Genomic DNA, 25,097 nt, shown 5'->3' with positions numbered 1-25,097 from the left:
GCATAACCTTGCATGCAGGTTGTGCCCTGTACAGGAAAATATCTCTCCCTTTCCCTGTATGTACCCGGATCAATCCAGACCATGGGGTTATGCCTCCCTTCCAGCAGGTGGAGACGGAGAAAAACTTGAAAGGCACTCATGGTTAAGCTGGTGTACCTCCTGCATCCCTTCAGTATTTCTCTGTCTCCAGCAGATGGAGGTCATGCAAACCCTGCAGTCTTGCCCTGTTTCTGGGGTTTAGGCTATCCCTTAAAAGTAACTAAGAGTGAACTAGCTATAAGTTGTGAAACAAGCAAGTTTAAAAAAAAAAAAAAGAAGAAGAAAGAAAAAGTTCTTCTGCAGAGGGAAGTGTTTCCCAATCCTCCCAAGGGGTTATTAGATCCTGCGGGGTCATCCTCTCTGGTGGCAAGTTATTGGAGCTGGGGTTGGAACCCCGTGGGGCTCCAGCAAGGTAAGCAGCCGGGGAAAGAGATTACTGGTGGTCCAGTCCCTCTCTTACCCTTTGCTAATCCTGAGCACATGCAAAAAAAAAAGAAAATTTCTTTTTTTGGTCTGCTGCAATCCAGGACCCCCCCATCAGAATTGCCATGTTTTTGACTAATTTCACCGTGTTTTCATGTTTTTTGGGCAGTTTTTCCCCCCCACAATGCCACAACCACCTGTATGTGTGGAATGTGGAGAACCAGCATGTGGCAGCAGTAACCAAGCCTCGAGGGCTTCAAAAGACCTGCTCAGAGTGAGCTGCAGGCTGATCCCTTCTCTCTCAGTACAGGGACGGCGGCCATCTTAAGCACATTTTCTGCAGCTCAGGCAAAGCCTGTGGGAGAGGGGGAGCTTCCTCCAGCACTGTCTCCAGTCCCTGCTAGTCCTGGTGATACTTTAGATCAGGACCAGGATTTTTAACAGGAGGATCCTGTTTTCCCAGGGGGACAGGATGTGGATTCTGATCCCTTTTCTTTGGATTTTGTCCTCCTTATACATAAAGAATTTTTGGCTTCCAGGTCTATGCAAGGTGGTGCCTTGCCTATGAGACCCATGCAGGGACCACTCCCCAAGGTAGCCAAGTGCACGGACATGCCCGTGTCTGTACGGGTCGTGAAGTTGAGAGGCATTGTGGCTTCAGGAGGTTCAGCCGCTCTGGTGGTGCCGGGCTGTGCGGCTGCAGGTGCAGGAGTCTCATTGGATGATGAGCAGGGCAAACAGGCCCCTCTGGAGGGGGATGACCCAAAGATGGTCCGTTTGCTCCAGAGAGAGGAATTAGAACCCCTCATTCCTGCAGTTCTATCTGAGCTCGGAGTGGAGCTCCCACCACATGCTTCCCCACAAGACACAGTGGATCCAGTCCTGGCTGGACTGCGAACGCCGACCTGGGCTTCGTTTTCGGGGACAACGGAGGTTTTGGCAGAACAGGCAACAAGTGGCCATACAGCGCCAACTGGTGGCCAGAACCAAACCTGGTCCTTGTCCTTTTGGGGATGCAGAAACGCCCAAGAGGGCGGTTCTTCCTCCTATCTCGCCTCCAAGGCTACACAATAAGACGGAGCAGGCCCATCCCTTGATCCCTCGGGTAGGGGGTAGCCTGTCCCAATTTTACAAGGCATGGGCCAGAATTACTTCCGATCAGTGGGTGCTAAGCATAATAGAAGGAGGCAACGCTTTGGAATTTGCTCGGCCTCTCAGAGACTTTTACTTAATATCTCCATGTGGTCCACAGGTCAAACGGCAGATTGTTCGTCAGACTCTCAAACGTCTTTTGGCTCTGGAGCGGTAAACCCGGTTCCTCCAGAACACTGGAGGAAAGGAAGGTACTCCATTTACTTTGTAGTTCCAAAGAAAGAAGGGTCCTTCTGGCCAATTTTGGACCTCAAAAAGGTAAACAAGTCTCTCAAGGTGCCACATTTTCGCATGGAGTCTCTGCATTCAATCATCGCGGCTGTACGCAAGGGGGAATTCTTGGCCTATCTGGATTTGATGGAGGCATACTTGCACATTTCCATCTGCGAGGATCATCAGAAGCTCCTTTGCTTTATGGTCCTGGGAATGCATTACCAATTCTGCGCTCTGCCGTTCAGTCTCGCGACCGCACCCCGTACTTTCACCAAAGTCATGGTGGTTGTGGCGGCGTTTCTTCGGAGACAAGGCCTCCTCATTCATCCCTACCTAGACGATTGGCTCATCAGGGCAAAGTCAAGGGATTGTTGTCAGGAAGCGATCCGCAAGGTGACCACTCTTTTGGATTCCCTCGGATGGGTAATCAATCAGGCCAAGAGCAACCTGGTTCCCTCTCAGACATTGGAATTTCTGGGAGCCAATTTCGACACTTTGGTCGGAAAAGTTTTTCTTTCGACGGATCGAAGAAACAAGCTGATGGGGCAAGTTCGTCACTTGTTGGCTCTTCTACTGCCCAAGGCCTGGGACTACCTTCAAGTTCTCTGGTCAATGACATCCATGCTGGAGGTGGTTCCTTGAGCATTTGCTCATATGAGACTGTTACAACAAGCATTACTTTCCCGGTGGGATCCCAAGTCAGAGAATTTCCAATTCCCTCTGCCACTCACTGAACACGCCAGGTCCAGTTTTGGGTGGTGGCTTTGCCCGCTCAACCTGTCTCAAGGAGTGGATCTGAAAGTCCCACACTGGACAGTGGTGACCACGGATGCCAGCCTCTCCGGCTGGGGAGCTTTCTGCCAGCATCTTTCAGTACAGGGCAGATGGTCTCCGGAGGAGTCCGGATGCAATCACCTGGAGACCAGAACACATCGCTTGGCCTTGCAGCACTTTCTTCCCCACTTATGCCATCAGGCAGTTCGCGTCCTCTCCGACAATGCGACAACAGTGGCCTATATCAACCATCAAGGAGGTACCAGAAGTCAAGCAGTAGCCGACGAAGCAGAGCTACTTATGGCTTGGGCAGAGAGGAATCTGGCAATGCTAGCGGCATCTCACATCGCCGGGAAGGACAACATACAAGTGGACTTTCTAAGTCGCAGGTGCATAGATCCAGGAGAGTGGGAACTCTCGGACCGAGCAATGAATCTCATTTCTCGCAGATGGGGGACTCCCCACCTGGACTTGATGGCAATGCAGGTCAATACCAAGGCTCCTCAATTCTTCAGTCACAGGATAGATCACCGCGCAGAGGCATCAATGCGCTAGTTCTTCCCCGGCCAACCTCAGTTCTCCTGTATGTGTTTCCTCCTTGGCCTCTGGTAGGCAAGGTGCTTCGCAGGACAGAGGTCCACCCAGGGAGGGTAATCCTAGTAGCTCCCGAGTGGGCCCGACGTCCATGGTTTGCTGATATCGTCAATCTGGCCATGGATGGTCGTCTTCGGCTCGGGCATCTTCCACATCTTCTCCATCAAGGGCCTATATATTTCGACCAGGCAGCTCGCTTTTGTCTAGTGGCTTGGCTTTAGAAAGGAGGAGATTGAGGAAGAAGGGGTACCCTGAGGAAGTTATCACTACACTGCTACAAGCCAGAAAACCATTTACCTCCCTCTCATACATTAGGGTGTGGAGAGCTTTTGAGATGTGGTGTCGTGAGAGAGAGATTCCTCCCAGACACACTATGATTGCTCAGATGTTAAGCTTTTTGCAAAATGGATTAACCAAGGGCTTGTCCTTTAATTCCCTCCAGGTACAGGTGGCAGCCCTAGGCACTCTGGTTGGTAGCTCAGTGGCCTCACATCCAGATGTGGTGCGTTTCCTCATAGGAGTAAGGCATTTGAAGCCCCCTGTCCATCCAGTATGTCCATCATGGAGTCTTAATTTGGTTCTTCGAGTATTGTGTGATCCACCGTTTGAACCGCTTAAAGCAGTAACGTTGAAGGATCTCACCTTGAAACCTGTATTTTTGGTGGCTATATGCTTGGCTCACCGGATATCTGACTTGCAGGCGCTCTCCTGTAGGGAACCTTTTTTGAGGATCTCTGACTCGGGGGTTTCTCTTTGAACGGTTCCGTCCTTTTTGCCCAAAGTGGTCTCATCTTTTCATTTAAGCCAGTCAGTTGAGCTTCCGGCTTTTCCTAGTTTGTCAAATGATGTACTACATGCACGAGAGCTGCGTTGGCTTGATGTCCGACATACCTTGTTACATTACTTGGAAGTCACAAATGCTCTCAGATCATTTGTTTGTACTATGGAGCGGTCCCAGGAAGGGTCACAAGGTGTCTAAGACAATGATTGCACAATGGTTGAAAGAGCCATTTCGTCTGCATATATTTTTAAAAGAAAACCTATTCCTCTGGGACTGAAGGCCCATTCTATTCTCTCTCAAGCAGCTTCGTGGGCCGAATGCCAATTGGTATTGCCTCAGGAGATTTGCAGAGCTGCTACTTGGAAACGCTCCACCCTTTTGCTCGCCAATACTGCTTGGACGTTCAGGCGCATGGAGATTTTGGCAGTGGCGTATTGCATGCGGGACTAACGAGGTCCCACCCAGTTTACGGAATCTTTGGTACATCCCATGTCTGGACTGATATGGGTATGTACAGGGAAAAGAAAATTGGTTCTTACCTGATAATTTTTGTTCCTGTAGTACCACGGATCAGTCCAGACGCCTGCCCAAAGACTAGGAGTAGATAACAGGGGAATCAGTAAAGTCCACGCACGCATATTCAGATTATGTTATTGCAGCATATTAAGAAAGAAAACTACGGTTACAAGTTTATATGTTCTTAAAGTTCTTAAAGTTCTTGCTTGATTCATTGCTAGTCTTACTCTGCTTTGATATAATATATACTGAAGGGATGCAGGTGGTACACCAGCTTAACTATGAGTGCCTTTCAAGTTTTTCTCCGTCTCCACCTGCTGGAAGGGAGGCATAACCCATGGTCTGGACTGATTCATGGTACTACAGGAATGAAAATTATCAGGTAAGAACCAATTTTCTTTTCTTCAAGTATCTCTGCCCATGAGGCCTGGAACTGGAGAAAAGAAACGGCTGCTACTTCCTGAAATGCTAACCAAAACTGCCGCACCATCCTCTGTACTCGCTCCCCTCCCCCAAATTCAATCAGGAGCTCAGTGCTACCCTTTCCAGCAAGCCTCAGAGGAGGCACTGTTAAGAATGGTACGCCCCTCTCCTATCTTCCAAACCCAGGGCTTAGGATAAGACCATCTAGTCAGAGATCTAGAGCATCTCTTTGTGATTGTAAAAAGTATGCCTCTGTATTCCCTCTGCAAAACTGTGCATACCAAATAGCAGGGGTGATTGCTTGAATGTAGTTTTGCCAGGTTAAATTTCAAAGCAAACTTACATACTTAAGTTTGCTTTGAAAATCAGTGCAGCTTGGGTGTATAACAACCCAAAATGCATGCAGCCCATTGTAAAATTACCCCCTAGATGTTTAAATAAAATGGTTGTGATCCCTGCTAAGTAAAATGAACAGGATACAGAGACAAGGTCAATAAATTAGCTTCTTCTGGGAAACAGATTTCATTCTCTGCTGACAATAAACAGGGATGGTGGTTAAGAAATTGACACAGCAGAACTATTCTTTCATCATATCTTTTGTCAATATAACTGTTTTATTAACGGTCAGGCCTATAACGCAGGAACCTTTTCAATTTTTTTTAACAGAAACTCTACAAGTCAGGATATGAAGAACTGAAGAAGAAAGGCTATGATCTCCGTCCTGATGCCATTTCAGTTACAGCAGCCAAAGCATCCAGAGACATCGCCAGTGACGTAAGAATCATTCCTATACTCATCTTCGTAGCCGAGGCTCCTAGACATTGGTTCTTGTTTTCTAACATATTTACTGAACTCATGTTTGGATTTGCCTTTAGCAATTAATTCCAAAAGTGATTTAAAATAATTCTGCTAAGTAGTTTAAGATCATAGTAACACTGTAAATGAGGGCAGATAAAGACCAAAATGGCCCATCCAGCTCCCCCATTTGGGAATTGTTCACTTTGAATAGAAGGAATTATTAGTTTCCATATGCAACCCTACACCGACTTCCCGTTCCCCGTGTCTTTTACCTGACCTCTCAATCTCTTACTCTACCACCTCTGCTTAAGTAGGTCATTTTAGGCCTTGTCATCTTCTTTGCGTCTTAGAAAATCAAGACTTAAGCCAAATACCCTGGTCTCCTAAGTCTTAATACTAAATTTTGTAGTTATCCCAACACCATCAAGGTAGGCAAGTCTGATAAAAATAATCCATTTTCCCCCAAGCTCATTGACATTTGGGTTTCAACCTTGCTCTCTCCATGCATGTCACCCCGGACTTCTTGGAGGCTGGAAACTTTTATAACACTGCTGTTTAGGGCTGTTGCCTCTGCTTCATGCAGGTTTCTCGAATTCCTTCTTGGAAGCATGGTTGGTGCATCCCAATAGGCAAACTAGGCGGTTGCCTAGGGTGCCAGCCATTAGGGGGCGGCAAAGAGTAGCCATATGGGACTGTGAGCAGTGCCCATCCTGCTCGTGGCCAAGAGAAGCAGAGTCTTGGCGGGCTACGAGCTGCACCTTTGTGTGTGTGTGAGTGAGAGGGATTGTGTGTGTGTCTACGAGAGAGCAGAGAGGGAGGGAGCCTGTGTAAGGGTTTATGTGTAAATGAGACAAGGAACCTAAGTGTGTATAAGAGAGGGTGCCTGTCTGAGTGAATGACATTGGGGCCGGAGGGCGCAAAGCAGAAAGTTTGTCTAGGTCGCCTAATATCCTTGCACCGGCCCTGCTTGGAAGTCCAATGTAATCATGACACTGCTATTATAAGAGGTAATTTTCAAAAAGATTTATCTGCAAAAAAGTAGCATATATGGAGAGATCACGTGATGCGGTGAGCGTGGAGGACGTTCTGCCTTGAGCTCCGGGTGCCTTCCCCCTGTGCATCCCATAACATCAGGATATTAGAACCCTTATCACTGTTTTTGCATCCTCCGCTTGCCTTTCATTTCAGTCGAGGAATCCAGATTAGTAAGGGAAGCCCAACTACGGGATGACAATGCGGCTTGCCAGAAAAAGCTGTGTGGACCCAAAGGCAAATGGCTGCTGAGCTGGCCCCGATCCCTGCTAGAAACCCCTCTTGATGGTGGAGCTGACTAGATGACAAACCAAATAGATGAGCACCGTAGTGTGTGAAAGATCTCTCTCTCTCCTGGGGAGCTTCCCCAAATAGTTTACTTGGTAATAATTGAAAGCGGGCTTGGTTTCAGTCTCTTAGAGAAAGATCACAGTCCACCAGTTTTTCTTTCCCCGCAAGGGTTATGCTTGACTTTGTCTGAAAAGCTGAAGCAATTAAGATGATATACTGAATTTGAGAACAAAAGGCAAGCAAATAAACCTTGTTTCTCCTCTGCTAAGATACTCTCAATACAAATGTAATGTCCCCTTGACCACTTACCTCGCAGGGCATTCCTGGGTCTGGGATCCACCTGGCAGGAGCTCCCCTAGGGCAGACTCCGTCGGTCCTCACGTTCTTAGCGCATGGTGCCTCCACCTGGGAAAGAAGGTGTTAGTGCGTGGGATTTCCCTCCCTTCACCCCAGGAAAACAAATGGGACTGCGAACAAGGCTGTCAGTGCGTACAAATATATACAGATTTATTAGACTATATAGGAATGTACTATAGACTATATAGGAATATACAATGTACATAGGAATGACTATGTATATTGCTAATAGGATGTCAAACAGCACACTTATCTACTCATGGTTAGTAGTCTCAGGCCACGCAACTATATACATTTCTACTAGGTAGCAAGAACATATAATATTTGACAATTTGGGGTTGTTGGCCCCCACAGTATACCACCATATAGAATAGAAGGGACCTCTTGAGTTCCCGCTTAATCAAGTATTATTATTATCCTGCCCCCTTTTTTTTAATCTCTAGTCTCACCCATGTGAAAAGATGCAACTGGGCTGGTGGGGAGTGTTGGCTTGGGGGTTCTGTTGTATCTAAACTGCTGCCACCTCCCCGGTGCCATTTCTGCTCCATTGAAAGGTCCATTCTAATTTTGAGGTCCACACTGTGCTTGGGACATGAACCCACCTCCCAGTCAGTTGTTGGGGTCCATGCCCTCCTGGGGGAATCGTTCGATCTGCTGCTGCAGGACCACTCATTCTGCCGCTAGTGTCCATGCCTTCTTGGGGGACCGATTGATCTGCCGCTGGGGTCCCCTTGCTCAAGGGGGACCCCAAGTCACCTCCCAATCTGCCATTGGGGTCCCCACCCTCCTGGTGACCACTCAATCTGCCACTGGTGTCCCTTTGCTGCTGGGGGACTGCTCTACCTCTGGATCTGCTGCTGTCCTTCGGTTCCTTTCCCTTGGTAGGGAGGCTTTTCCTGGCTTGGATTTACAGCTCCACTAAACATGTTGCTTGTTTAGCGTTCAGTGATTAAGGCCCTCTGCAGTCTCAGCTTTTAGTGATTTTAGCTTCACTAGGCTCACGGCCAGTCATTTGTTGTTACCCAGCCTGGATGGGTCACTTTCTCTTAGCCAAAAGACCAAGACCCAAGTAAGGCTATGGGAAGAGAATGTATGCACACCCATCCTGCCTAGCTTTTTTCTCTGTTGTCTGAGAACTGGGTACCCAAGGTTCTGACTCCCCTTGTTAGTCAGGGTGAGAATCTGTTTGCTTCCTAGGACTGTATATTCAATACATTTCTCTCATAAATCCCTTTCTCATTCAGAATTCTCCAATGTAGAACTTTTCCAGTCATAGTTCTGTATGATTTAAAGTCATATTTCATTACAAGTTACCAACAGTAGTCCGGGGGCTGTGACATGCAAATTCCTCTACTTGAGTCTCTGACTCAATTATGGTCATTTAAGCACCTTCACACTAAGAGGTCTGGCAACCTTTTCAATCTCATTCTGTGTTTCCTGGGCTGGCGGCTCATATTTCATAGCTGCATTGTCCTTTTTTTTCTCTCTGCTGCAGTTCACTTAAATGGTAGCATGCTCCTTACCCCTCTCTCCCTTGAGGGGGTGGGGGTTCACAAAGTTTAAATTACTTAACTCAGACTCTTAGGAGGTGATCCATCCATGTGCTCATGGCTCTGGAAAAAAGTCTCTCAGTTTCTCTGCTCTTGGCTCCACTGTCCCCTGTAGGGATTTTACATGTAGCTCATCTATGAGGCAAGAACAGCTGTCAGTCTCTCTCTTTCCTCAGAGCACAGACTTCTGTCTCTCCCTCTCAATAATTAGCTCTTCAGAAGAAGAACTGATTGCAGGGCTGCCAGATGCATTCTTCTCTTCCTGGTTGCTGGATCCAACTCCTGACCATTCTCATCCTTCACACACAGACAGAGCCAGCCAAATTTGTGCCTTTTCTTCTTTAAATGGTCTCCCAGCATTCTTTTGGCTTCCTCCTCTTCTGGCTATTTACTGCTGTTTTCTGGGCAGGCTAAACAGTACAGCCCTTTTTCCAACTTGTTAACACTGTGAGTGCTGGATGCTGGTTCTTGTAGAACATTTGGCATTCATAGGAGAGCACATATGGGTTTTTGGCTGCAGCAGCTTGCAATCTCTGCAGGGTTGAAAACCCTTATTTTATCAAGTCCAAAGCACGTCACTCAGATCGAGATGCAGCTCAGTCCACATTGTAAAGTTCTAACACATGATAAGCTTGCTACACTTGTATAAAAAGGTAATGCTTTAAACTCTTATGGAACTCTTCCATATCCAAAATGAAATGCAATTCTGTTGGAAGAAAGTTCTAGAATTTAGGACCCACTATAGAAAAAGTCTAGTCCCTTGTTTAAATTAATTTTACTTTCTTGATTGAAGGAATAGTTAATAATTCCTGGTTCTGTGAACGTAATATCCATCAAGGGAATGAAACAGAATATCTTTCAACTATTGAAATTTCCCTTCAAGTATCACTTTAAAAATTAATGAAAGCACCTTAAATAATATGGTTTATTGCACAGGTAACCAGTGTAATTGCTTTAACACAGGAGTTATATGATCGAAATGGAAGTAGAAATGATAAGCGGGGCAGCAGCATTTTGTATCAATTGGAGAGTTCACAACTGAGTTTTAGGAAGACCAATATATAAAGCATTATAGTAATCTAATGATGTAATTATAAAAGCTTGGGCAACTGTATGGAAATCCTGCATAAATACAATATATTTTAAACTTCTTACCATGTATAATTTATAAAAGGCAGATTTCAACAGGATAGGGATCTGAGATTTCAAGACCAAGAGAGACTCAAATAAAAACCCAGAATTTTGAACACAAGAAGTGAAATCAATGAGACCCCATTTATAGAAAGGTTGGGTAAAACCTATTGTCAATACAATAATGAATATTCTAGCAATTTTCAAAAGCCCACATACTACTTAAAGTGCATTTATACACGTGAAATCCAGTTTTGAGTGCATAAAGCCTTTTGAAAATTATCCTCTAAGGTTGTACATAAGAACATAAGGACATGCCATACTGGGTCAGACCAAGGGTCCATCAAGCCCAGCATCCTGTTTCCAACAGTGGCCAATCCAGGCCACAAGAACCTGGCAAGTACCCAAAAACCAAATCTATTCCATGCTACTGTTGCTAGTAATAGCAGTGGCTATTTTCTAAGTCAACTTAATTAATAGCAGGTAATGGACTTCTCCTCCAAGAACTTATCCAATCCTTTTTTAAACACAGCTATACTAACTGATTGAGGGAAAATATCAGTTCAAAACTGGCCCACAAGGCATCCGACAACCTGATGCGCTTTCTCTGCAGCATGAGCCCCCAAGCACACCCTTGAGAGGTTCTGGTTTCAGTTCATCATGTGACCTGGCAGACGAGTCAAAAAATCTGCAAACAAATGACATTTTTCCTAATAACCAAAAAATAGAGCACACTTTAGACCAGGGGTAGGCCCCCTCCCATTCATGCAGTTGGTTGAGACATACCCCCTCCCCCTTCCCACACACATGTTTGGTTATATTTTAGAAATTATATATCTATTCTAGATTCCTGGCCTGCTCTTTGTCTTTTGCCAACCAATCAGTTCTAGAACCAGTTGCTAAGCAATGAGGCAACAATGCTGCCAGCCAGTGGCTCGGTCTCACACATGCACACACACAAGCTAAGTCAGACAGTTTTCAGAATGAGGAAATTTTATTATTATATGTACACACACATACACTCTTCTTCTCAGACACACACACTGTCAAGGATTCAAATTAACCTATATAGCAGTCTTCCATATAAAATGATTGCTGTTTCCACTATTTATTTATTATATCTTGCAAAGCAGTGGCATAGCCACTGGTGGGCTTGGGTGGGCAGTTGCCCACCCAATTTGGACCAAGGCCCAAACTGGAAGAAAAGCACCGGCACGATGACAAAGAGGGCGCAGACCCGGCTCTACCAGGTGTGCCATTCCATGCATTTGTACGGTAATGGAGCAGTACAAATGGGGAAGCGGCGGGCTGGCGGCAGGAGGAGAGACTGCGGGTCGCTGGTTGTATAGGTTCTGCCAGTGGCCCATGGCTGCTCCTGCTGCTGTATGTCCCACCGATTTTCCTGCTTGGGGGGGGAGCAGAAGCGCCGTGCACAGCTTCTGCTCCCTCCCCCCCAAGCAGGAAGATCGGTGGGCCATGCAGCCCGAAGATAGCAGCAGGCAGCAGCAGGAGAGGCCAACTGCAGCAGCAGGAGAGGCCAACTGATCTTCCTGCTTTGGGGGTGGGGGGGGGGGGCTTTGCGCGGTCTTGAATGTGTATGTGTGGATAAGAATGGGAGCTTGGGTTTGTGTGTGAGTGAGAATGGGTGCTTGAATGTGTGGGTGAGAATGGGAGCTTAATGTGTGTTAAGTGTGGGTAAGAATGGGAGCCTGGGTTTGTGTGTGCATAAGAATGAGAGCCTGGGGAGGGGTAAGAAAGTGAGAGGTTGTGTGTGTGTCTGCAGAGAATGTGAGCTTGTATGTGTGGGGGGAGAAGATATGAGAGCGAGAGCTTGAATGTGTGAGGGAGTCTGTGAGAGAAAGCGTGTGTGTTTCTGTTTGTGAGGAAGGGAAGAAGGCAGTAGTAGAAGAGAGACACTGAAAAGAAATTAGGAAATTAGCGACAAGGGAAAAAATAGGAAAGAGAGACCAGGACCAACTGATTAGAAAAATACAAAGTTCAGACAACAAAGGTAAAAAAAAATATATTTTGAGAAGTTAGCAATTTAAATATAATATCTTTCTTATGACCACAATTCCTCTTTAACCCCTCTCTTAAGACGCTACTATTATTATTTGACCATCATAATAGGCATCATTGTGTAGTGGTATACAGCCTTAATCACTCTGCCTTATATTTAATCATTGGTCAGTCCATTATTAGAACTCTATTTTTTTTCAATTTTTTATGTGCTTCTCACACCCATGCATTTAAAATCTTTGTTACAATCCAATGGATAACTTAATGTAAATCACTTATCTTGTCATCTTATTCCACATGTTCTCTTCTTGACTTTATCACTATTATTACTTCTGCTGCCGTAAACCCATCATAATTTTTCTGCCCAAACATTTAGCAATGAGGACAATTCACCCACTGCTCTCTTCGTGCCCGACACTGTACTGTGTTTCGGACTCTGTGATGTCCTTCGTCAAGGGCTCATATCTGCATCTGAAAAATCACATATATCACCATCTTTATTATTCACATTTTAACATATTGCTATTCAAACAAAGCAGTACTCACTTTCAAAGCGGCATGGCGTTTCTCAGCGTATTTATCTATTCTTCTCTTCCGGTTTCTCTCCCAGCTGAAATTTAAACCCCCTACGCTAGTGACGTCATTCATACGTCACTTCTGCTTTACAAAGAATACCACTCAAAGGTACTGTTTAAACCTGTTGGAACTGCTGAACGCATCCAGAATATCCACCTTTTCCATTTAAAATTTGGTCGCTCTGAGCTGAGTTATAGCAATTTAAATATGCCATCTTTGGGAATGTGCATTTCTTATTTTTTTGTACTTTGCTCTTTCTTCAGTATTCCTCAGTTCAGAGACTTTAGTTTCTCATGCTTTCTATTTTGGTTTTATCTGCATGTTTCTGTTTCTAATTTGTAGACTCTTATTATTATAGGAAAGGGTCGGTCTCTGTTTGCATGTGTGTGACTGAAATATGGTATTTCTGCTAGCGTGTATTTTCTCTGTAGTAGTCCAACTTGTTCTGTTATTCCAGTAGGTGATGTATTACTGTTTTAGGGCCTAGTGTAGTATTTGCATTGCTGCGTTTTCGTAAGGTTGCTGTTATTTGAATCCTGATAGTCAGTGCTGTGACTGTATGGTATGGAGAGGCTCTAGATGTCTCTTTCTTTGCGGGAGTTTGTGTTACTTCACAAATTAGCAGTGGAGGGATATTTTTTGCTGAGGTGCAACAGAATTTGAATTTTTTTTTTCAAGTTAGTTGTAATGTGAATTGTCCTAACTCTGCTCTGCACCTGTTCTGATGATTAATTATACTTTATTGTAGTTATGATGATTCCTGGCTTTCTGAAAAGAGGATTCATGAAAGAATACATTAATTTTTGTTTTATTATACATGATTGGATCTGATTGTTTTCTTTGCTTTTTAAACAATATACTTGTGCATTTATAAACTGCAATAAATATAAAATAGATTCAGATTAATAAGGAATTTTAATTCTAGTAAGTGCTTGAAATAATTGAGGTAAATTATTTTAAAGTTTCATGCATGATGCATGATGGCTGTTGCAAACTACTTAGAAAGCCATTGTAAGGTGCAGTATATGGCATTATTTATCAATAAGAATACAACTAGTAGGTCTCAGACCTGCATCCCTACTGCCCACCCAAAAAATCAATTCTGGCTACGCCACTGTTGCAAAGTATGGGGTGTTATGAAAAAACTGTTTACCATAATTTAGCACATATCCTTCAACTTTCTTTTCATGACAAATGCCTTATTACACCTTTTTGAATGGGGCTATAGTATTTGCTTTGAATTTTAGAATGTTGTGACCCTAGGAGCACACAAGATATCCAAAACTCTTCAAAAGGGCACAGTAGTGATGAAAGGTTGAGAACCAATGTCCTCGAACTCTACTGAAAGTGCAGATTGGAAAACAGAATAAACTGGACTGCTACAGATACCTAATCTTGGTTGCACATGTAAAACACAGATAGACTCTTACCAAATAAAGAATGTTACAACAGATTTGAAATAGAAATAAGCAAACAAAAACTGAACTGGAAACCCCCCAGAACTTAGTCTATTGGCAGTGCAAAACTGGTGAAAAAGAAACACATTTCCTTCTGTGCAAAATACGAAGGCATCAGAGACACACATTTCCCAAAACTGACAGAAAAAATGAAACACTTGTCACAAAAGAAGCAGGAAAATCTTCAAGGAGGCCATAACATTCACTTTTATAAACTGCCTTCCAATCCAAAAGAGATCCAGTGTGGTATACAAAAGAATATAAGTACAACAATAAGCATAAAATATCTACAAATACATCAACAGAAAATAATCTAGCAAAATACTTTCTTTATTTCAAAACTATATTATCTTCTAATATAAAAACTTCCCCCAGGAGAAACAGTTCTAACAAAATATGCGTTATCCCTCCATGGCCTGAAATGAAATCTGAAACCTTGAAACTGTTATTGTACTTTCTTAAACCTGTAATTTTATTACACTGTTATCACTGTTATGGGATTTGTAAAAAAATATTTTTTATTGAAAAATCACTTATATTCCCCACCCCCCCGACCCTTCCATATCCTTCCCCAGCAGTATCACTCACCCACCTTCGGGGCCAGTGCAAGGGAAGTAGATGCGCTAGGCAAACCTTACAGCCATGCACCCACCCCATCCTCAGTCTACCTAGCAACAATTAAAAAATTATGCATTTATATCAGATTTTACATGAAAAAGACAAATTGCAGTCTTCTAAGGTAAAAATATCACATACAATATATTTACATGCACAGCTGTGGTGCCAATTAGAAAATCCAGTATAAAAAGCAAAAAAGACACTTGCAACCCATATGGTATTAGGCATATTGCAATGCATGATGGGTGTGGACTTGGCGCTCAGTAAGTCATAAATAAACTAAATTACAATTACAAAATAGTATACCTCCCATATCAAAACAGCACTAGCTGCCAGTATTCAAACAGTAACAGTTCTACCTATGAAAAAGCAACTCTGCAAATATTACACCAGGCTTTAAAACACCAGCACACCTCCTATTAGGAAAACAGAATAAGCCAGGCCGCTATAGATCACCTTTTCTTAGCAAATGGGCCATTTCTCCAGACAAACTCCCAGTTACAAAGGCAGTTCATTCTCCTGCTGTTGTACCTTTTCGCTGCTAGGTTACCCCCAGAGTCTCAAAGGCCCCCGTTCATTTCCCCTATACTTCACACCTCCAGGTTACTCCCAGAACCTCCAGGCCCCAGTTCACTTCCCCATAGTCTCTGTTCACGGTTCTCAGTAGGGGCAGTCTTTTCCTATATATCACCCCAGTTTCCTCCAAGGTGTAGAATCTCTGGAACCCTATGGGGGTCTTAGATATACCTCTCCTTCCTGTCACAAAATTCACACAGACAGCACTCACACTCATGAAGCTGTTCAGGATCTCATCATTACATTCCACCAGCCAAAGGGCATACACTCCTTAGCATCTGCAGCTTAAATAAGAAGATTTTACAACTGCTTTAACATGTTGAGTGAAAGGACTCCTCTTCTTTAGCTTCAAGAAGCCTGTAGCAAGTGATTCTGCAGCTATGTGACTTGCTTGACTCGCCTACTAGAGCATATCCAGATACCCAGTAGGCGAATCCGCCCCTGGTTGTAATGAGCGGTTCATGCAATTGCCCCAATACATCCCCCTCCCCCCACATTGAGTTTTTGTATGATGAAGCAACACTTGTGAAAATTTAAAGGAGTGCTAATCAAATACAATTTCACTTTCTTACAGTATAAATACAAAACAGCTTATCGCAAGCAGATAGGCCACCATGTTGGATTCCGCAGTCTGCAAGATGATCCGAAATCGGTGTGGGCCATGTATGTAGCCAAGATGCAGAGTGACAGAGAGTACAGGAAAGATTATGAGAAATCGAGAACTAAGTTCAATACGCCAGTAGATATGCTGGAAATCCAGCTAGCCAAGAAATGCCAGACTTTGGTCAGCGACATTGATTACAGGCACTACTTGCACAACTGGACCTGCCTACCAGACCAAACTGATGTTGTTCATGCCAAGAAGGTTAATGAAATACAGAGTAATGTAAGTCTTCTTTTCTTTTGAATTCAAGAAAGAACATAACTTTTTTTGGGGGGGAGTGGCCCATAGCTTATTTTGTTTGTATGCAGCACACATGTTTATAATCATCAAAGCAGCAGCTATTCTCACTGGGAATGAAGTTAGGTTTTCTCTCATTCTTTGGTTTCAGAAATATTGACCATAATTTTGGCTATTGAAAACATAATTAAGGCTAAATTCAGTCCCCTCATGTAGCCTTGCTCAGTCGTTTATCAGGTTTTTTTCAGGAAGACAAGCCTATATGGGGGTGGCCCTTTTGTTCAGTATGGGGCTGGAATGATTCAGCCCATTCGTCGTTGGTCTATCTTTTTAATATCATTGGTTTGTAGTTTTAAAAATCCCCTTTACAGAGAACATAACTCCTTTTTATTGTAATGAATCTACAACTGTACTAATCTGAAAGACAGGGATGTAGTCTAGTCTTCTGTTCACAAACTGAAAATAAAGTAATCAAAAATTAAATTCATTTCAGAGAACACACATTGTTTGATACTGTTACTTGTTTTAACTATCATTTTCTTCCAGAATGTGTATAAATCCGAATACAATGACTACATGAAGGGCATTGGATGGATGCCACTGGGCTCTTTAGAAGATGAGAAGAATAAGAAAGCTATGGCGGCAGTGCGTGAGAAAAGCTACCGCCAACACCCTGGCAAATTTAGATTCTCAAGTCTCATGGACTCCATGGACATGGTTCTAGCTCAGAATAATGCTAAGACCATGGACAAGGTAAGACAATTGCTTTTTATATGTATTTTTATTATTTGGCATATTTGCCAGATTAGGCTATCCACCTAACTTTAGGGCTGCTATCCAGCAGTCTGGAAACATTTTGGTTAAATGCTGTATATGTTAACATTTTTATATGGTTTTATTCAGGTTCTGTCTCTATTCCTTGTGCTTTTAACATTATTATTGTATTTTATTTTTATTTCTTTTGTAAATTTTTTCTGTGCAAAGTATTGTAAACCGCATTGGGCTGTTTTTTTAAAATGCGATACAAATATTGAACACATAATAATAATTAAAAATAATAACAAAAATTGGCATTTATTGGATAACTTAACTAGGTAGGTTATCCACGAAAACTGGGTAAGTTATCCAAGAAAACTGCTGCCCCCAGACTTAGCTGGCTAATTTTTTAACTGGATTTAATAGTAGGTGTCTCTATTCAAAGCAGTCATTTTAAAGCCTACGGTTTGTCTGGCTATATCCTTGGAAGTAGCTAGACATTCTGCTTTCAATATTGACCTTCTTTAGTTTATCTGATCCTAAATGTTTTACTTCAATGTACTCAAATATACAAATTTACATACTTTTCTCCAACATAGAAACTTTATAAAGAAGCATGGGAGAAGGATAAGACACAGATTCACGTCATGCCTGACACACCCGAAATCCTTCTGGCTAAAGCTAACTTAATCAATATGAGTGAGGTAAGTATGACTATAAATTTTGTGTGCTTGTCTGTTCAGGTTTAGACCCCAAGACTCCAGCTAAAGAGTGGACTAGGAGGGAACTTCCTTATCTGCTTACCTAGCCTTCCTCCCTTTCCCCTTCTCCTCCCCAGCCCCTAAACCCCACCTAAATATTCTACATTTTTTTGTTTTAGAACTTACTTCCTCAGATGAGTTGACGTAAGTTCCGTGCACTGGCCAGCTTGCTGGTGCACGCTTACCCAGGACAGGGCCCCGCCCAGACCCCGCCATGTCCCGCCCCTTTTACTGAGCCCGGCACTTCCGTGCGTATCAGGAGATACGCACATAGCCGGGCTGTTTTTAAAATGCGCTCTGGACGCACACGGCCCAGTTTTTGCGCACACCGGGCTTTTAAAATTTGGCCTAATGTGTTTTCAACTTGGTTTTTATTTATTTATTTATTTATTTAAATACTTTTCTATACCGAAGATCATGTACAAGTACATATCGGTTCGGTTTACAGTGAACCAACAGTTGGAAATTACATCAAACGATAAGAACATAATTCAACTAAACCTTGTACAGCAAACAATAAGAACATAATTAACAAAATTGTACTAGAGTAGAACTGTAGTTGAACAAGCATAACGAGTGGAATATAGGGAATATCGAAAAAGGGAAAAACATGATAATCAGCACAGGGAGTACATTATAGAGGTTACGGGGAACTTCGATCGGTTAGACACGATTGAACCTAAGTTCTAAAAAGTAAGGACAAGTATGGGACTTTAAGTAAATGCTCTTGAGAAGAGCCAGGTCTTCAGTTTTTTTTTGAACGTCCGCAGGCAGGGTTCTGTTCGGAGTTCCGAGGGCAGATTGTTCCATTGTAATGGTCCTGCAATTGAGAAAGCTCGTTTCTTGAGAGCTGACTTGGCCGGGGGAACATAGAGTGTACCTAGGTATGTTGTTCTCATTGGTCTGGAGGTTGAGTGATGTTGCAGGGGGAAGGATAGTTCGAGGGAAGTTAGAGAGTGAATCGTTTTGTGGATCATAGTTAGCACTTTATACTGAATTCTGTATTTGATAGGGAGCCAATGTAAATACATAAGGACAGGAGTGATGTGGTCTCCTCTACCGGTGTTGGTCAATATTCTTGCTGCAGAATTCTGTAGCATTTGCAATGGTTTGGTTGTGATAGCTGGGAGGCCGATTAGTAGAGCATTGCAGTAATCTATTTTTGAGAATAAGATGGCTTGGAGAACTGTTCGGAAGTCCTGCATGTGAAGGAGGGGCTTCAGATTTTTTAGAATGCGTAATTTATGGAAGCATTCTTTTGTTGTGTTGTTGACGAATTTTTTTAAATTCAGCCGATTGTCTATAGTTACTCCCAAATCTCTTACATTAGTGGTAGTAGATATTTGGAGTGAAGAGAGGTTGTGGAGTGTCCGAGCATGTTTGTTGTCCTCTTGATCGATGATTAGTAATTCCGTTTTAGATGTGTTGAGTACTAAATTAAGGGGTAGATTTTCAGAGCCCTGCTCGCCTAAATCCGCCCAAAACCGGGCGGATTTAGGCGAGCAGGGCCCTGCGCGCCGGGAAGCCTATTTTACATAGGCCTCCCGGCGCGCGCAGAGCCCCGGGACTCGCGTAAGTCCCGGGGTTCTCGGAGGGGGGCGTGTCGGGGGGCGTGTCGGGGGGCGGGCCCGGTCGTCGCGGCGTTCCGGGGGCGTGTCGGCCGCGTTTTGGGGGCGGGTACGGGGCGTGGCTACGGCTCGGGGGCGTGGCCGCGCCCTCCGTACCCGCCCCCAGGTCGCGGCCCGGCGCGCAGCAGGCCCGCTGGCGCGCGGGGATTTACGTCTCCCTCCGGGAGGCGTAAATCCCCCGACAAAGGTAAGGGGGGGGTGTAGACAGGGCCGGGCGGGTGGGTTAGGTAGGGGAAGGGAGGGTAAGGTGAGGGGAGGGCAAAGGAAAGTTCCCTCCGAGGCCGCTCCGATTTCGGAGCGGCCTTGGAGGGAACGGGGGGAGGCAGCGCGGCTCGGCGCGCGCAGGCTATACAAAATCGATAGCCTTGCGCGCGCCGATCCAGGATTTTAGTGGATACGCGCGGCTCCGCGCGTATCTACTAAAATCCAGCGTACTTTTGTTTGCGCCTGGAGCGCAAACAAAAGTAGGCTGTTCGCGCTCGTCTGAAAATCTACCCCTAAGGTTAGTAAAGAGGGTGGTAATAGACTGTAGGCAACTGTTCCAAAAAGTGAGCGTTTTTGTGATTGATTCTTTGACAGGTATCAGGATCTGAACGTCATCTGCGTAAATGAAATGACTGCTTAAACACTCTGCTGAACAGTATTATGTAATGCATGCATGAAGAGACACATGCTGTACTTTTTGACAGGAAATTTTGCATCAGGCTAGGAGCATATTGGCAGTACGGTTCTCTTGCTTTTTTAAAACCTTGATAAAGTGATTTCCTTTAGGATTTGAATGGCATGTGTTTTCAAGTCCATGTCTTTCGCACATTGCTTTCCTCCTGGAGAAAGAACAGGCTGGATCCAGTAGTCCCAGAGAAGATGGCTCCTGCTGGTATCCCTAGTATACACCAGGAATTCTCAACCCAGTCCTCGGGACACACCTAGGCAGTTAGATTTCCAGGATATCCACAATGAGCAGGCATGAGCTAGATTAGCATGCATTGTATGTTAATCATCTGTCTCATGCTTTATCATTGTGGATATCCAGAAACTTTGGGACTGTTGAGATCCCCTGATATAAACCACCTCTGTACACATAATTGGAAAAATTATACCACATCAGTAAGGAGAATTTACACATGAAAGTCACACGTATTTACGTAACTAACAAACGTGTACTTTTTCCTATTTTCATTGGGGTAGATTTTCAAACGAGCGCGAACAGCCTACTTTTGTTTGCGCTCCAGGCGCAAACAAAAGTACGCTGGATTTTAGTAGATACGCGCATAGTCGCGCGTATCGGCTAAAATCCTGGATCGGCGCGCGCAAGGCTATCGATTTCGTATAGCCTGCGCGCGCCGAGCCGCGCAGCCTACCCCCGTTCCCTCCTAGGCCGCTCCGAAATCGGAGCGGCCTAGAAGGGAACTTTCCTTTGCCCTCCCCTCACCTTCCCCTCCCTTCCCCTACCTAACCCACCCGCCCGGCCCTGTCTAAACCCCGATCCTACCTTTGTCGGGGGATTTACGCCTCCCAGAGGGAGGCGTAAATCCCCGCGCGCGAGCGGGACCCCTGCGCGCCCGGCCGCGACCTGGGGGCGGGTACGGAGGGCGAGGCCACGCCCCCGGACCGCCCCGGGGCGTAGCCACGCCCCCGTACCCGCCCCCAAAACGCTGCCGGCACGCCCCCGAAACGCCGCGCAATCCGGCCCCGCCCCCCGACACGCCCCCCGACACGCCCACTCCGAAAACCCCGGGACTTACGCGAGTCCCGGGGTTGTGCGCGCGCCGGTGAGCCTATGTAAAATAGGCTCACCGGCGCGCAGGGCCCTGCTCGCGTAAATCCGCCCGGTTTTGGGCGGATTTAGGCGAGCAGGGCTCTGAAAATCTACCCCATTATATACATGTGTAATGTTTACATGTGTAAACCACACTCCTGTACATGGCATCCCAGTATATCCCTGTAAAATATGCAAGTATATCCGCCCCCAGTAGAGCTCTGTATGTCCCAGTTACCCCCAGTCTGATCTAGTTAACCCCAGTATGGCCCAGCTTGTCCCAATTACCACCCAGTAAGGCCATGTCAATCCCAGATACACTTACTCCCACTCCCCTCTTTGACCCTGTCTATCCCAGGTAAACTCATTTCTACCCCTCCCCCCCCCCCCCCCCCCCCCCACTCCTGGTATGACCAAGTCACCCTTCAGTATGAGCCAGTGTATCCCATTTGCCTGCTACAGGTCCCAGTCTGTCCCTGCTACATTCTTTTCTACCCCCTAGCCTGGTCCTGTGTCCATACACCCAGAGAAATCAACCTGCCAAATGCCAAGTCCAAAAATAAAAGAGCAGCAGAAAATGAATGTGCGTAAATTGGATGATGTTTGCACGTACATCACTTTTAAAATATCTTATTATGCAGGTACATGCAAATCCCGCCTCAACCTGCCCCTTTTTTGTGCATGTAATATTACGTACTAAGGTGCATATACACATACATATAGCACCTTTTTAAAACAGGCATCATGTGTGATCGGGCCACATATACATGTCTATATATATCTGGTCTTTTTTACACAAGTAAGCCTTTGAAAATTCACCTGTAACACGCATTACTGTATTTGCGTGTGTGACCATTTATTGTAATATTTTATAAACTGTGCAGGGGGTTGCTGCAGTTTATAAAATACAGCGTAATATAATTCTGAAAGTATGTGCTTAGATTTTAGTATGTGTGAATATTAGCAATGCAATGAAAGCACTTGCTTTCTCTCCCTGTTTTATAAACATATGAGCGTATATTTTATGCATTAAAAAGAAATAACATGAAAAATCCTCCAGAAGTCAGTATATTTTAAAATGTGTACAGGTTACTGAAATCACCAGTTTGCCGATGCCTCTGCCAGTTCACCCAGTCCATCTCCAGTTCCCTGAGACTCTTCTAGTACTACTTCACCTTGAACTTCCCCCATCTCACCCCGATCTCCCACCCAAATACGGCAGACAACAAATGAGTAGACAACAAACGAGTCTGATATCAGTTTTGCTACTTAAATAGAAACATATAGAAACATAGAAACATAGAAATGACGGCAGAAGAAGACCAAATGGCCCATCCAGTCTGCCCAGCAAGCTTCCCTCATTTCTTCTCCCATACTTATCTGTTTCTCTTAGCTCTTGGTTCTAATTCCCTTCCACCCCCGCCATTAATGTAGAGAGCGGTGGAGGAGCTGCATCCAAGTGAAATATCTAGCTTGATTAGTTAGAGGTAGTAGGAGTAGTAACCGCCGCAATAAGCAAGCTACACCCATGCTTATTTGTTTTTACCCAGATTATGTTATACAGCCCTTATTGGTTGTTTATCTTCTCCCCTGCTGTTGAAGCAGAGAGCTATGCTGGATATGCATCGAAAGTGAAGTATCAGGCACATTTGGTTTGGGGTAGTAACCGCCGTGACAAGCCAGCTACTCCCCGCTTTGTGAGTGTGAATCCTTTTTTCTTCTCCCCTGCCGTTGAAGTTATGCTGGATATGCGTGAAGTATCAGTTTTTCTTTTCCCCTGCCGTTGAAGCAGAGAGCTATGCTGGAAATTCGTGATGTATCAGTCTTTCTCCGATGCCGTTGAAGTAGAGAGCCATGCTGGATATGCGTCGAGAGTGAAGTATCAGGTACATTTGGTTTGGGGTAGTAACCGCCGTAACAAGCCAGCTACTCCCCGCTTTGTGAGTGCGAACCCTTTTTTCTTCTCCCCTGCCGTTTAAGCAGAGAGCTCTGCTGGATGTGTGAAGTAACAGTTTTTCTTTTCCCCTGCTGTTGAAGCAGAGAACTATGCTGGATATGCATTGAAAGTGAAGTATAAGAATGGAGTGATCAAGCTAGTTGAAAGGCATCAGGAATAGAGGAAGGTGGAGGTAGTAATCTGGATATTTGGTTTGGGGTAGTAACCGCCGTAACAAGCCAGCTACTCCCGTCATTGTGAGTGCAAATCCTTTTTTCCACATTTCCTCATGCTGTTGAATCTTAGAGTGATGTTGGAGTCACAGTAACCATGTGTATGTTTATTGACTAAGGGTATTGTCTCCAGGCAGTAGCCATCATTCTGGCGAGTCACCCACTCTTCATTGGCGGCCTCTTGACTTTATGGATCCACAGTGTTTATCCCACGCCCCTTTGAAGTCCTTCACAGTTCTGGTCTTCACCACTTCCTCCGGAAGGGCATTCCAGGCATCCACCACCCTCTCCGTGAAGAAATACTTCCTGACATTGGTTCTGAATCTTCCTCCCTGGAGCTTCAAATCGTGACCCCTGGTTCTGCTGATTTTTTTCTTATGGTAAAGGTTTGTCGTTGCCTTTGGATCATTAAAACCTTTCAAGTATCTGAAAGTCTGTATCATATCACCTCTGCTCCTCCTTTCCTCCAGGGTGTACATATTTAGATTCTTCAATCTCTCCTCGTACGTCATGCGATGAAGATCCTCCACCTTCCTGGTCGCCCTTCTCTGTACCGCTTCCATCTTGTCTTTGTCTTTTTGTAGATACGGTCTCCAGAACTGAACACAGTACTCCAGGTGAGGCCTCACCAAGGACCTGTACAAGGGAATAATCACTTCCCTTTTCTTACTCGATATTCCTCTCTCTATGCAGCCCAGTATTCTTCTGGCTTTTGCTATCGCCTTGTCGCATTGTTTCGCAGACTTCATATCATTAGACACTATCACCCCAAGGTCCCTCTCCTGCTCCGTGCACGTCAGCCTTTCCCCCCCCATCGAATACAGTTCATTCGGATTTCCGCTCCCCATATGCATGACTTTGCACTTCTTGGCATTGAATCTCAGCTGCCATATCTTCGACCACTCTTCCAGTTTCCTTAGATCCCGTCTCATTCTCTCCACTCCTTCCGGCGTGTCCACTCTGTTGCAGATCTTAGTGTCATCCGCAAAAAGACAAACCTTACCTTCTATCCCGTCCGCAATGTCGCTCACAAAGATATTGAACAGGACCGGTCCCAACACCGATCCTTGCGGTACACCGCTTAAAACCGCTCTCTCTTCAGAGAAGGTTCCGTTTACCATCACACATTGTCTTCTGTCCGTCAACCAATTTGCAATCCAGGTCACCACCTTGTCACTCACTCCCAAGCTTCTCGTTTTATTCACCAGTCTCCTGTGCGGAACCGTATCAAAAGCTTTGCTGAAATCCAAGTATATGACATCGAGCGCTCTTCCTTGGTCCAATTCCTTGGTTACCCAGTCAAAAAAGTCAATCAGATTTGTCTGACAGGATCTTCCCCTGGTGAATCCATGTTGCCTCTGGTCCATCAATTCTCCGGACTGTAGATAGTTCACTATTCTCTCTTTCAGCAGAGACTCCATTACTTTTCCCACCATTTTCCTACATAGCAGATGTAAAATTGTGGGAATTAGGTGGCCTAATGTATATGAAAATAAAATAGCAACTTCCGCATCTATCTCTTGGACCTGTGTAGGAAAGCAGGTAAATGTGCGCACAAAACTGAAAATATGCACATACTTTTTTAATGCTTATAATATAGCAAGTATGGGAATCAGGTTACTTATGCACACATATGCTAATGTTACGCACATAACCTCTCTGAAAATATACTCTTGTGTGTGGGCTTAAATAGAGGTTCCAGGTGATGGAATCTAGGTGAGGCTGGGACTTGCGTGCATACTTTGTCATTATAGAAATTATGTGTATGAATTTTCTTGCCAAACTATGCATCCCAAAAAGCAG

At 44.7% G+C, this 25,097-nt stretch overlaps 1 protein-coding gene across 28 annotated transcripts in view; it reads left to right on the top strand.

The window, feature by feature from the left end:
• NEB (nebulin) overlaps positions 1-25,097 on the top strand; it is a 421,259-nt gene that overhangs the window by 124,232 nt on the left and 271,930 nt on the right. For 26 of the 28 annotated variants that reach the window (XM_029605471.1, XM_029605466.1, XM_029605486.1 and 23 more), the window contains 4 exons: positions 5,582-5,689; positions 15,895-16,206; positions 16,768-16,974; positions 17,577-17,681. The exons of 1 other annotated variant lie outside the window; for it this stretch is intronic. In XM_029605471.1, the coding sequence (XP_029461331.1) occupies positions 5,582-5,689; positions 15,895-16,206; positions 16,768-16,974; positions 17,577-17,681 (732 nt within the window). The remainder of the gene's footprint in view (positions 1-5,581; positions 5,690-15,894; positions 16,207-16,767; positions 16,975-17,576; positions 17,682-25,097) is intronic. One more of the 28 variants, XM_029605488.1, reaches the window with a different exon arrangement.

Source organism: Rhinatrema bivittatum, chromosome 6 (genome assembly GCF_901001135.1).
Source record: "Rhinatrema bivittatum chromosome 6, aRhiBiv1.1, whole genome shotgun sequence".
Classification (NCBI taxonomy): domain Eukaryota; kingdom Metazoa; phylum Chordata; class Amphibia; order Gymnophiona; family Rhinatrematidae; genus Rhinatrema; species Rhinatrema bivittatum.
Note: the sequence above shows the minus strand (reverse complement) of the source record. Positions and strands in the feature narration are given on the sequence as shown.